Here is a 12,537-nt window from a genome sequence, read left to right on the forward strand (position 1 = left end):
AGACGATAAAGCCGATAATTAAAATGAGGTCGATAGGTTTAATTTATCGTGCGATTAATTGATTTATCGTTTATCACGACAGGCCTAAGTAGAAGATTTATTTATGATAAATTGCATCTGAACATGTCAAAGTTTAGCACTTTTGTCATTTCTATGCATATTTTTAATTGGTTTTAAAGGACAGCACATTTCTAGGTTATTGAAACAACAACTGAGTCACAGCTTAACACATCTAACAGATACAGAAAGACAAACAGGTGTCTGTTTTTAGATTAACTTTAAAGGAGCGTATTGGTTGTTTTATCTTGGAGAGCGTGACATCATGTGCAAAGGGTCAGTAATGGTAACTTGTCAGGCAGCTCTCGCCGTAGTCTAAAGCCAAGTTCATTAATGTTTAATCCCAACAAGAATGATGTATAGATGTAAAAGCCGCAGAGAGAACAGAGAACTGGTGGTGATCAGCAGCCTCTTGTTTTTTTTTTTTTTTTCCTCTTTCTTTGAGTCCCTGATCCTTTTCCCCTTGTTTTGATTTATTTTGGTCTCTGTTTCATGCTGTTCCTCTTTGGCACGCCATAATTCAGCTTCTCCAAGGCAAGCTTTGCTTTTGTTTTTAGTAAATTAGCACAAAATCTGCGGCGCGCGCACACATCTACACAGAACGTGGCGTGGCTTTAAAGCCACAGATGGCCTGTCAGAGGGGAGTGTATGGGTATTTTCAAACCATGATGGGAAAACGTAGAGAGAAAGAAAGAAAGGTGTGTGTGTGTGTATGTGTGTGTGTTTGGCTTTAGAGGTCTATGAATAGCGACAGTGAGGAAAAGGCTGTAATTCAGTTCTCCGGCTGCAGCCATCAGCACAAACACAGGGTGAGAAGAATGGAGCCTTGTTGGAGAGGCTTTCTATTACACAATCTGCTGCTAGGAGCCCTGCAAGGCATCACACACTATGTGGATGGAGTGCATGATGCTGTTCGCTTCTCTGGAAGAGTCGGAGATGATGAGCGGCGCTGTGAGTGTCGCTTAGAGGAGTGAGCATCTTACATTGTCGGCCACCTGGTTGGCTTTGGCGAGAAATCGCCTGATTGCTCCGCCACTCTTTCTCTGCAAAGGGATCTAAAGTTCCTGGAGTATGTGGCAATCAGATGTTTAGTTGTGAGCAGCTTTGGAGTGGTCCAGTCCGGATGTAATTGGTGCTCACACCAGCAGTGGATTGGTGTAATTCAGGGGTGCCAAACTCATTTTCGTTTTGGGTCAAATCAAGGTCATGAAAGCTCTTAAAGGGCTGGTTGTGCCAGAATGTATTGATAAAACCTGTTCACAAACTGCTAAAATATCAATTAATTCTTAATATTAAATATTATTGAACATCTTTTCAGTCCCTCAATGATTTCATGATTCTTTTTGTGATTTTTTGCTATAAAAGTCAAAGTGTTTGTGGCATTAATTTAAAAATATTTGCTCTTATTAATGACATTAAATGGGACTTTTTATTACTCGCTGAATAGATCCTGGACTATAATCAGACATCATTTAAGGCCGATGCAGCTGTTTAGTACAAGTAACAAAGTTTTTGACAGTTTTTGAGAAAAATCTTAAACAAACTTTCCAATTATTAGCGCAAAAATGTGCAGGGATTAGTTGATTTTCTGTGAATTTCGACAATAATTCTCAAGAAACTGGAGGGACTGATTGATGTAATTTAGCAGTAAACTGATAAGAACTGCATTGATTTGATTGATAAAATATTTAAGCACATTTTGTTTAGTAACAAAAAAGTTGTTATCCGTTTATGTTTATAATATTGTCTTTTTAGATAATCTGTAAGTCAAACTAATGTCTTTTTCATTAACATTAATGAACACAAGCTCCTTTATCCTGCTGAAAAGTTACTCTTAAGCTATTTTTGTCTCATTTCAAGTGTATGAAAATATTTTTGCTAAAAACCAAACCAACAATGATTGGTAAGATTTGCTTTTAGTCATGAATTCAATCAGTCATTTTTCTTTTTTTTTTTTTACTCAGTCCCTGTTTGGGGATCTGATAGTTCTGATGCCTTTTTCTTTGAATTTCAACAAAATAAACTTTTTACATTACTTCAATTACATCATATATGGTTGATTTTTGACTTAAACATTTTAAGAAAAAGAAACTACCACTCGTTCATGTTCATGAGATGATTATCCAAAGAAGGATTCTTCATAAAATCAACACCATCCTCTTCATGAAACTGTCTTGACCAAACAGAGCATCTTCAGTCAGAGGCTTCTTCAGGTTTGTTGGAATGCAGACTGCTACAGGAGATCATTTTGTCTACACTAACTCTTTGAAGAATCTGAATTATTGAGCTACATCAACATTTAATTTCCCTGTGGGATCAATGAAGTATTTTTGAATTTGAATCACCTGCTCTGTCAGAAATACCCTGAATTCACCTGGATGACGTTTCGTCTCACTCAGATCGAGATGCAGCGTTGAGCCTCTGCTCCGTCTCTCACCTGGGTGTGAAAGTGAAACAGAAATTACACTCAGCACTGTTAAATATATCCATTAACTCTGCGGACGCGCCTGTTCTTCTCTTGATATAAGTGGTTCAGGTGAGGATATCTTTGCTCCTCCAAGCAGGATTCATGCTAATGTGTTGCTGCTATTAATAGATGCTCCATCTTTCCTCTGAACACCTGACTCACCTCTGTGATGCAGCACGGACTATCACTTCCTTCTCACTCTTCTTTCCTTTTGTCTTGCTCCTCTTCATCACTCTCTCTTACTTATCATTTGTCTCCACATTTCTCTCTGTTTTTCCTCCCCCTGTCCTTTTGCTCTACATTTTATCTCCTCCCTCCTGTCATGGACGGCCAGACGAAGCGGCGCAGCGCTGCCTGCTAACCAGCGGAGGCCAACACACTCTTGAATGTTTGCGACGCTGATTTCAGAGCGTTTATTTAGCGGGGAGTGTGTTGCAGGAGCAGCTGTTTATCAACCTGTCTCTGCTGGTGTTACTCATGAATCCTCCTCCATTCCCCGTCCCATAACTCAGGTTTCCTCGAACTCACCTTGGCTACTTTCAGCTGCATCACTTTTTTTTTTTTTTTTTTTTTTTAAATCAGTGCATGTTTGAGTTCATGTCTGCCTCTATTTGCAGCAGCCTAATTAATGTAATCCATCTCACTTAGCTGTGACAAGGCCTCTCCTCTTTTCTTTTTTGCTCATCCGTTTCATTCTCCTTTGTTTTTCAATTTTTTCTCTGCTTTCTTACTTATATCCCAGGTTTTATGCGGCAAAACGCGTATCCGTTATTACCTGAACTCACCTGGGATCAGCGCTGAAGCAGAAAAAGTTAAATTCAGCTAATAAATATTCATGAATCTCCGCCTGAATGTGCTGAGATAAGGACAAAATTACGATCTCTCAAAGTAAGAAAAGCAGAGTCGACACAAAGTTGAAGAAGAAAGTACACTCTGGAAGATTAAACTAAGAAGACACTCAATTAACCGATCCCAATCGATTAACATCGTTTGTTTTGGCAGTTCAAGTTGGGAAAATAACGGCAACAATCTCAGAGAAGCAACTGCTACATCAATCTGAGAAGGGTTAAGAGGCCATTTACAAACAATTACACGTTATAGTTTGAGGAACTTTTTCCTTTTGCACTCACTGCAAAAACACAAAATCTTACTAAGTATTTTTGGTCCAGCTTTTCGTGCAAATATCATCGTACACTTGAAATAAGACTAACTAACTTAAAAGGAACTTTTCAGCAATATGTAGAGGCTTGTTTTAAGTTTACCTTTTGACCTTTATTGATGAAAAAGTTCTTGTTTCATTGGCAGATCATTTAACTTATAACACGGGAAAAATATCATGTTAAAAGTGCAATAATCTGCCAGTGGAACTAGTACTTTTTCATCAATATTAAGGAATTATTTACTTAAAACAAGCCTCTAAATCTTCCTAAAAGTCACTTTTTAGGTAGATGCAGATAAAAACTACATTTTAGCTTGGAGATTCGGAGACATGTCAGTAGTTCATAGAATAAAAGAACAATGTTCATTTTACTCAAACATAAACCTATAAAGAGTAAAATCAGAGAAATTGATCATTTTAAGAGGTCTTTTTTCCCCCAGAGCCGTATATAGCATTTGTATAATATCTTAAGTTAGCGTAGTTACCTGATTGTGCTTTAAATGCCTGGAAAATACATGATACTGGCCCTTTAAGAGTGTAAAATTGAAGCAACGTGTACTGTAGAGTTATAGAAATATTTATCTGCAATGTTTTGCTGTATTTACACATTTTATCTGTGGTCTTGTTTCTTTCAGTCAGGCTCCAGTGCAGCTCCTCCACAGGTGGAACCCTCCACTTCCACCTCCTCTTCCTCCACCTCCTCTTCCTCCACTGCCACAAAGGTGGAGGAGAAGAAGCTTTTATCTAAGGACTCCATCCTGTCTCTGTATGGCAGCAGCTCAGTGGGCAGTCAGCCGCAGAGCCAGCCGCAGCCGGCTGCTGCAGGACCAGGTATCAGCCACCATCCATTTTTAATAACAGTTGTTATCCAGGTTCAGCCAGCTGACTTTTATTGTTTCTCTCTGCAGCCCAAAGCTCCAGCAGAGACACTTTTTGCACTTGCATCGAGTTTTACGGGATTTATAACCATTTCCTCTGAACTGTGGCTGCATTTATAGGGGCTCGGTATATGATCTGTTAAACTACGGTTCTTACTGCAAATGGAAGTTGTTGGAATACGAACCCTTTTGGTGTTATATTTGCCTCTAAGCTGCACAACCTCTGCAGGGGTTTATTGTTGCAGACAGGAGCAAATCCCACTTTATCTGTGAGCAGCTACCTATAAGGCCTTACTTTATACTAAATATGGGCGTGTTTTCACCCAAAGCTCCTTCTGCATCTAACTGGGAGCAGCAGATGAAGCTCCTGTTAATTAATGAACATAGCAGCAGCTCCTAAAGCTGTGATTTTATTTAGTTTGGTTCTTTTTTGCGGAAGCGAACTCGCAGAAACTTCAAGGCTTTTTAGTGGGTGTGTCATCCTTCATGGCAGCAGCATTGTGCTAAAATGAAAAATGTTTAATTTGAGGACATTTATATGTCGAGAAAAGAAATTACATATTAAGAAAAATACGTTTTTATTGCATTTATTGGTGCCTTTTTAATATGATGCTTTCCCTTTGGTAGATTCGGTTCGTGTCAATCAACTTGATTACTTTTGTGGAGCAAAACAATTTTGTTTGTACTGTTTTGGCTTTGAAGTTTAACTTGAATGAAAGTTTAAAGGTCATTTTGATTTTGTAAAATGGGGGGGGCTGGTTGACCTTTTGAACTTTCAAGAATATCTTCAAAGACAAAGCAGTACAAACAAAAATATTTTGCTGCACAAAAGTAGCACAAATGTTTGAGACCAGTCCCGTTAGATTTGAAGAAGGTGGGGTTTGATTCGCAGCTTTCTCAGCGAGGACGTGTGTGTTTATTCAGTGAAGAAAAGGTGCTGCACGTCTGCACACTGTTGCACTCCAGGAGTGATGCGTGTTGAAAATGAGAGAGGACAGTGGCAGATGAAAGGTAAGCGTGCAGAAATGCTGCCAACTCCAGTCCCTGCTGCATTCAGCGGCGGCGCGGCGCAGCATCGGCGTGAGCAGAGCGCAGCGTCTGCAGATTCATCTCACACTTATTAGATGTGAAGCGTCAGCAGCGTTTGTGTTTGTGCTGCGTGGGCGGCGCTCCTACTGTACACACGGCACAAGCAGCGAGCACGGCGGCGGCGGTTTGGAGTCTGCAGATCCAGAGTGGAGGCCATGTTGATTATTGATTATTGAGCTACAATGATGGGGAGATGATTAGGATTGGAAATGGAGACGAAGGGAGTTTAATGATGCTTCATTCTGAATGAGAGGAATGAGACGCTCCATCCATCCATCCATATATCCATACATAAGTTAACCTTAAAAATGTGTTAAAATGTTTGAATTTTACCATGATCTTAAATAACTGGATCTTTTGTGTTTGTGTCGTTTTGGCCCAGCAGGATTGTACCTGGGCCAGCCTCAGGTGCAGTTCAACCCACCGGGTTTCCCTCCAGCGATGGGAGGAAGCGTCCCAACCACGGCCATGACGGGCGGCGGTCCGCCGATGTCCGGCGTGACGCTGCCAAACGGCGGCTACATGGGAGGGATGCCGGCCAGCCAAGGACAGAACCTCTACAACATGCAGCCGCAGGCACAGTGGAACATGAGCCAGGTAACCCATAAGACATTAATCCAGGTTCCCTCTGTGTTTTGGTGGACTAGAGAGCACACCTTTGCTGTTTTAGTAGTTTAAGTCTCATAAATCCGGTGTCACAGTTTGGCCATGCTTGTCCTAGCAGGTGATGTATGGCCCTGTGTTGTGTTGTCCTCCCTTTTCTCTAAAGCTCAGGACTTATTCTCCTCACCAGCTCCTCCTCCACAGCAGCAGAAGCTCTAATCTGCTGTTTTTAATCCTTATGTGCACAGTTGGAAAGTTACAATCTAATTTTAGTTAACTGACATATCATTTTTTCTATATGGGATTTGCTTGCTAGAGTCTGTAAATCTTTTTACCTCATCTTGAAAACAGTATGACAGATATTTTTATTAGAAATGTTGTATTATGCAGATGTAGAAAAAACATACCTCTGTTTACATGTCACTGTACGAATGGTAAGTAATTGTCTTTGAAGTCTTCGAGCTTCCCTTTCACCATAAAAGTCAGGTTTTGCTTTGCCAGCTAGTTTGATCTGTTCGTTTATCTTTCTGGGTTCTTCCAGTGTTGTTTCTACTTTTAAATTGGACAAAATTTAGATTTTTTCCAAAGAAAAGGCAGTCTGTGAAGCTGAAATATCTCAAAGCAAAGCTACCTGACATGCTATTGGCTAGCTTTTGCAAATCCAGAAGCGACATTAATTTTTCTTGTCGCTGATTGGATGCTAAGACAGTTTCCACTCTGTGTATTAACGCATATTAAGGTATAATTTGTGCTTGAATTATTAATAAAGTTTAGTTAATAGACTTTTTAGAGGGCGCATCAAGTATTTGCAGATTCCCCCTTCACCACTCAGCTCCTCTAGACTAGTGGCAGCAAAAATTAGCAACACCTGTTGGAACTGCTGAGCTCATCATCGGAGCTACTTCTCAGTGCAACGCCAATAAAAACAGTCATAAACAGCATAAAAGAGAAACATTGTGATTACGTGATGAAGGCAGAGTGTTGGAAAAAGCAGGAGCTTCTTAAAGAGACAGAAGCCCAATTTCAAGATGTCATATTACAAAATCAACAATAAATGAAAGTAACAGTTACTCAAATGTACTATAAAATAATAACCCATAAGTGAAACTTGTTTCAACAGAACAAAGATCCCAAACAAATTCAAACTAGTTTTGGACTGAATAAAGCAGGCTAATGTCGTTTATGGCTTTAGTTAGGACTCATTTAACCAAATATTAAATATTGTGCTTTAAATTTTAAAGTTGACTCACATGAGTTTATATTCCATAATCAATAACACTCAACTTAATGTAGGAGTCAGTAAACGTGAGTAAAGTTGTTAATCAAGGCAGTAATAGCCGTGTGTGACAGTGATAATTTCATAGTTTAATGTTTGTAATGATAATTTAGAAGTGAAATGATGAAGTGTCAGCATGAAGTGAAGGTTTAAATCAGATCCTCGGATGAAGAGCCGGTTTCCGTCCATTCGCTGGAAGCGAACTGTCGGAGCTGGCAGCTGGGGAAGGAAGATAACCAACACAGACTGACAAAAACTGGGTTTCAGCAGCTCTTTGTTGCCTGCTGTAATGAGCTGTACGTTTAGTTAGAGCTGTGGAAGCTGTTAAGAAAAAAAAAGACAGAACTTCAGAGAAATAAGGAAGCTCTGGCATTCCTATGAGATTGTTTACCTGGCAGCTTTTCAGTCCACTTTGGACCAGATGTTCAGCAAATCTAGAGTCTGCTGCTGGTAAATAACGCTTCCAATGAAAACCTGAGTACAAAAAACCTTCGTTTTGACACCAGCTCTGCCATAAGATGCTTTTCTTGTTGCTTTCTCTCCCCAACCTCACCTTTGTGATGAGGCCGCACAGAAACACATATAGCTGTCAAACTAGTTCTCACAGAACTACATGTACAGGTGTGCAGGTAGGGATATATGTGTGTGTGCTACTTGTGCAGGGGATGTCAGAGAACACACACACACACATACCTACGGTGCTCAGGTGAGCAGATAAGTGAGCCTGCAGCGAGGAACATTTATAATAGATGAGACAGGATAAAAGGTGGATGTTGAATGGGGAGTAGGCATCGGCCGTTTTGAGCGTCTCACACGACGACGACAGTAAATATGTCACAGTAGCTGCTTCTCCATTACAAATGTGTGAAAATCTGTTTTCTTTTAATGTTAAAAAAATTGGCAATTGCAGAGCTTCCATGAAATAAGAAACTAAATTAAAACCACGTGAATAAGTTTAAGTCATTAAAAAAATCCACCAACTACTTCCTGTTCATCTTCTTCATAGTTTGCGCCAGTGGCAACATCCGGTTGTGACTGTGACTCGTGTGATGCGAAAACAATTGTCCATTCATTGTTCTGATCTTTACAGAATAACACAAGTAGAGCAAGCTGACTCTGTTAGGTAAAAGCAACCCATATCCGATTTTTATTTTTTTTTTACGGCAGTTTGAATGGCCCTTTCTAATCTTTTCACTCTTCAAAAAATCCAATTTGTTCCACCTTCATATGTGGAATTAAATCAGATATCTGATAGCTTTCAAAGTATCTGCAGTCTGAACAGTCATGTTGCATTTTATCCGCCTTTTACATCGTTAACGTCAGATATGCGTCATAATTCTGCACATAAACGATGGCTGAAGCAAACCGTTCCTTCGTCTTGCTGCAATCTCCTGGCAACGTCTGCTTTCATTGCTCAGCAACTTTAAAATCCATTCTTACTTCTGTAAGCAGAGAAGTGTAATGTCTGTTTTTCTGAGCCTGGTTGAAATTGAGCTCAATGGAAGAAATCCCAGACAGAAAACTGAAGGGAGATGAGAATCAAACAGAACCATGTAAAAAGGCAAAGCCAATCTATAAATCAGTTTATCTAGATTTTTACACTTAACACTGCCACTCATTAGTTTGTTTAAATAAAATTTTATTAACATTTGCTGCATTTCCATTACAAATATGAGCAAAACTTTCTCTTCATTCTGCTAATGTAAAAAATTATTTTATTCAATAAAAATTGACATTTCTATTTCATAAAAAATTTAAATCAAATGTGAATTCATACGTTAAGTCATTAAAAAACATCCTCCAACTACTTTCTGTTGTTCTTTGTGGTTTTCGCCAGTAGTAACATCCGGTTGTTGATCATGTGACTCGTGTTTCCGTTGCAGTTTTATGAAATAAACTAATTTCGATACAGCAAAAGAAAACACCTCATCCTGAAATGTTTTGACAAAAAAAAAAGAAATTATAAATTGACATATTTCCATCGAAATGTCAAATTACACAATTTTAGGCTCAATGTAAACACAACTAACGACAGACTTCATTGTAGTTATTATATTCTTAATGATGTATAATGTTAGCAACAGGTTGAATAAAAGGTGTTTTTAATATCATCATACTGAGATATTTCTTACTTGACCCACACCGGCCTAGTCCATATCCACAGGGAAATGGAGTCGACCTTTACGGTATTGGTGTTTTTAGAACCTGTTTGTTCTTAAGGAGTAAAAAAACCTGAATTTTCTCTGGTGGTTTTTTTTTTTTTTTTTCCCCCACTATCACAGCAAATGTCTAGCATGGGTTTGGGTGGCGGAGGACCGGCGGCCGCTGCGCCTGCGACCGGTTGGTCCGCTTCTCCAGCGCCAGCTTCTGGCCAAACCCTCAGCACTCAGCTGTGGAAGTAACCCGGACCCAGTCCAGAGGATGCCGTGGGGTGGTGGGGCAACAGACTGATTTACTCTCCTGTGTGCACAACGTTGCTACTAATAATGATTGAACAACTTAAAAAAGAAATTAAGAAAGATCGGCAGCTGTGTTCCCCTTCTTTCCAAATGTTCCTCCTCTGATCCGTCTCCTTTTGTTGTCATTGTCTGAAAAGAGACACAACAGAGTAACAAGCAGGAAGCTGATAACGCTTACATAAGCCTTTATCATTACAGAAACGTAGAGTTAGTGAATCGTGGTTCAGTACCTACAGTAGATATGGATATCTTGTTGTTGGTCTATGCTTCCCGCCTCGCCCTGTCCTCTGTAACGTACATTGAACTCTCTCCTCTCTCTCCTGACTCCCTCTGTTGAGCCAACAGAAGCACACAGCAGATACTTGTCTGAGCAGTACTGCATTTCTATGAAAAATTATAAGAAACTCCTGCATTTTCAAAGAAGAGGGGAAAAAGTCTCAGCTTGATGGGCTTTTCTGTGAGGTTCTACTGCAGGTTTATACTTTAAATGTCATTTTCCACATATAGTCACAGATTTTAACCATTTCCATTGTAAAATAATTAAAATAAAGCACTCAACTGAAGCAATATTACAATCACTGCAGGTTCTGTTTGATTATTTAGTGAGCGAATCCTCCTGTGCCCGAATATATCAGTGAACATAAGAGCAACTCAGCAGTTCTTTGATATTGATTTTGATTTTCACTTCAAGAACAAAATAAAACATTTGCACTTCTTGGAGCTCCTTGCAGCTATAGAGGAAAAACGTTTCCACAATTTAAGACTTAAGAAGGTAAGTAGCATCTCGGTGCTGCTAATGAAAATATGCTTAAAGGTGACCTATTATGCTCTAGGGTTAGGGTTAGGGTTATTACATTTTTTGCACAAAATCATTCTTGGATAATGAGATTTTAGTCTGGTTAGTTCTGCCTATGAGCTGTTTTAGGGCGTCTTGTCACTTTAAATTTAAATAAGCTGTTGCTGGCCACAACCTGGAACTGAAATGGCTGCAAACAGATTCGCAATTATACAACCATACAGCTTTATACATCTTTGTACAAAGATACAGTTTTGTATCTTTGTACATCTTTGATTATGCAAAGAAATAAAGAAAGTTAATTTCATAAAATAAAGAAAGTTATGTTCAACCCTGGCCATCCTCTTCATGAGACTGTCATAAGAAAACAGGGTATCTTCAGGCTTCTTCAGATTTGTTGTAATACAGACGGCTACAGCAAGATCTTTCCTGCCAACGGCATTTAATAACTCTTTGAAGAAACTGAATTAATGAGCTACAGCAACATTTATTTTCCCTTTGGGATCAATAAAGTTTTTCTGAATTGAATTGAAAAACAGAAGTAGAGATACCTGTTACAGGAAGTGGTTTCTAGTAAACCAACAATAAAACATTTGTCTTTTCCAGCACCAAATGTGGCGGAACTCAGATCGGGGTTGCTAGGTAACGGGCTGGCCTTCACTGGGGTTGCTAGGTAACGAGCAGTGCCTGCTGACTTGTGACGTTACAATCCGGAGGTTTTTGAAACGGCTCATTTTCCAAACACACACACACAAAATAAAAAATAATTTATTTCCAAAAACCGGCTCGGTGGTGGTGTTTTTTTTAAACATTTGGATTCTTTTTAGAACCAAATAGAAATACAAAGACATTCAAAATGTGAATTTTGCGTAATATGTCGCCTTTAAAGTTCATGGCAGCGCAGTAAGAAAAGGACATAGTTTAGACAGAAGCCTCTCGCAGATCTGGTGGAGTTCTGTCCAAATGTTTGTTTCAAAGCCTCTGAAACCGATCACTGTTTGTTTTGATAAGGTGACAAATGAGCTTTTAGTCCGTCCCAGGAGACAGCAGGGTCTTTAGCAGGGTCGTAATCTGTGAGAGAGGTGTGTACCTCGTCGCAGACTAAAACTGCTGGTGCTTTAAAACCTCAAAATGTTGATGTTACATTTTAACTGCTGAGCCATCCACAGTTCCTCTAGGTGTTTCAGGTCGCTTCATCTGTGATTTTCTAAAAAATAAAATAAAATTAGTTTGTTGTTAAAATGAGCCATTTTTCTCCTCCACAATCCTTGCTGAAATCGCAGACCACGGGGCGTATCTCCAGCTGTGTTGTTGTCCTGGTAACTCAGATCCAGCTGAAACTTTTCTGATATTCAGAACCGGTGCGACCCTGCAGCGTTTCGTCCCCAGTAAGCGATCTCTCTGCCATCTTTATTGTGGTGCTTTTTGTCGTGTGTGGTGCAAGAGAAACAGTTTGCTACAAATAAACCTGGATGACCAATCAGAGGCTGAAAAGTAGGACCTGTATGAAACTCTTGGATGGGTCCTGTCATTATCCATTTCTGCCATGCAATAACTGCTGCACTCTATGTGAACATTACAATAAAATTAAAGTCCTCCAGGTTTATTTGTGGTCTGATTAATATTTCTGGTGCCTAAGTGCAGAGAAACGGTGAATTCTGTGATCAAAAACAAAGATGTAGTGGAAGGATCCTGTATTTATCTCTGTCTGACCTTCAACTCTAGTGCTGAATTGTTTGCTCCTTTTTTGTTC

The 12,537-nt window shown here is 39.5% G+C and overlaps 1 protein-coding gene across 2 annotated transcripts in view; it reads left to right on the forward strand.

The window, feature by feature from the left end:
• Positions 1-10,563, forward strand: part of LOC106937735 (stromal membrane-associated protein 1-like) — a 62,436-nt gene extending 51,873 nt beyond the window's left edge. The window contains exons 6-8 of one of the 2 annotated variants that reach the window (XM_015019392.1): positions 4,319-4,514; positions 6,033-6,247; positions 9,812-10,563. In XM_015019392.1, coding sequence (XP_014874878.1) covers positions 4,319-4,514; positions 6,033-6,247; positions 9,812-9,931 — 531 coding nt within the window. In that variant the 3' untranslated portion in view covers positions 9,932-10,563. The remainder of the gene's footprint in view (positions 1-4,318; positions 4,515-6,032; positions 6,248-9,811) is intronic. The other variant, XM_015019393.1, reaches the window with a different exon arrangement.
• The last annotated feature ends 1,974 nt before the right edge of the window (positions 10,564-12,537 follow it).

This window comes from Poecilia latipinna, unplaced genomic scaffold (genome assembly GCF_001443285.1).
Source record: "Poecilia latipinna isolate Pla-1442-1.1 unplaced genomic scaffold, P_latipinna-1.0 Scaffold2428, whole genome shotgun sequence".
Taxonomy (NCBI): Eukaryota; Metazoa; Chordata; class Actinopteri; order Cyprinodontiformes; family Poeciliidae; genus Poecilia; species Poecilia latipinna.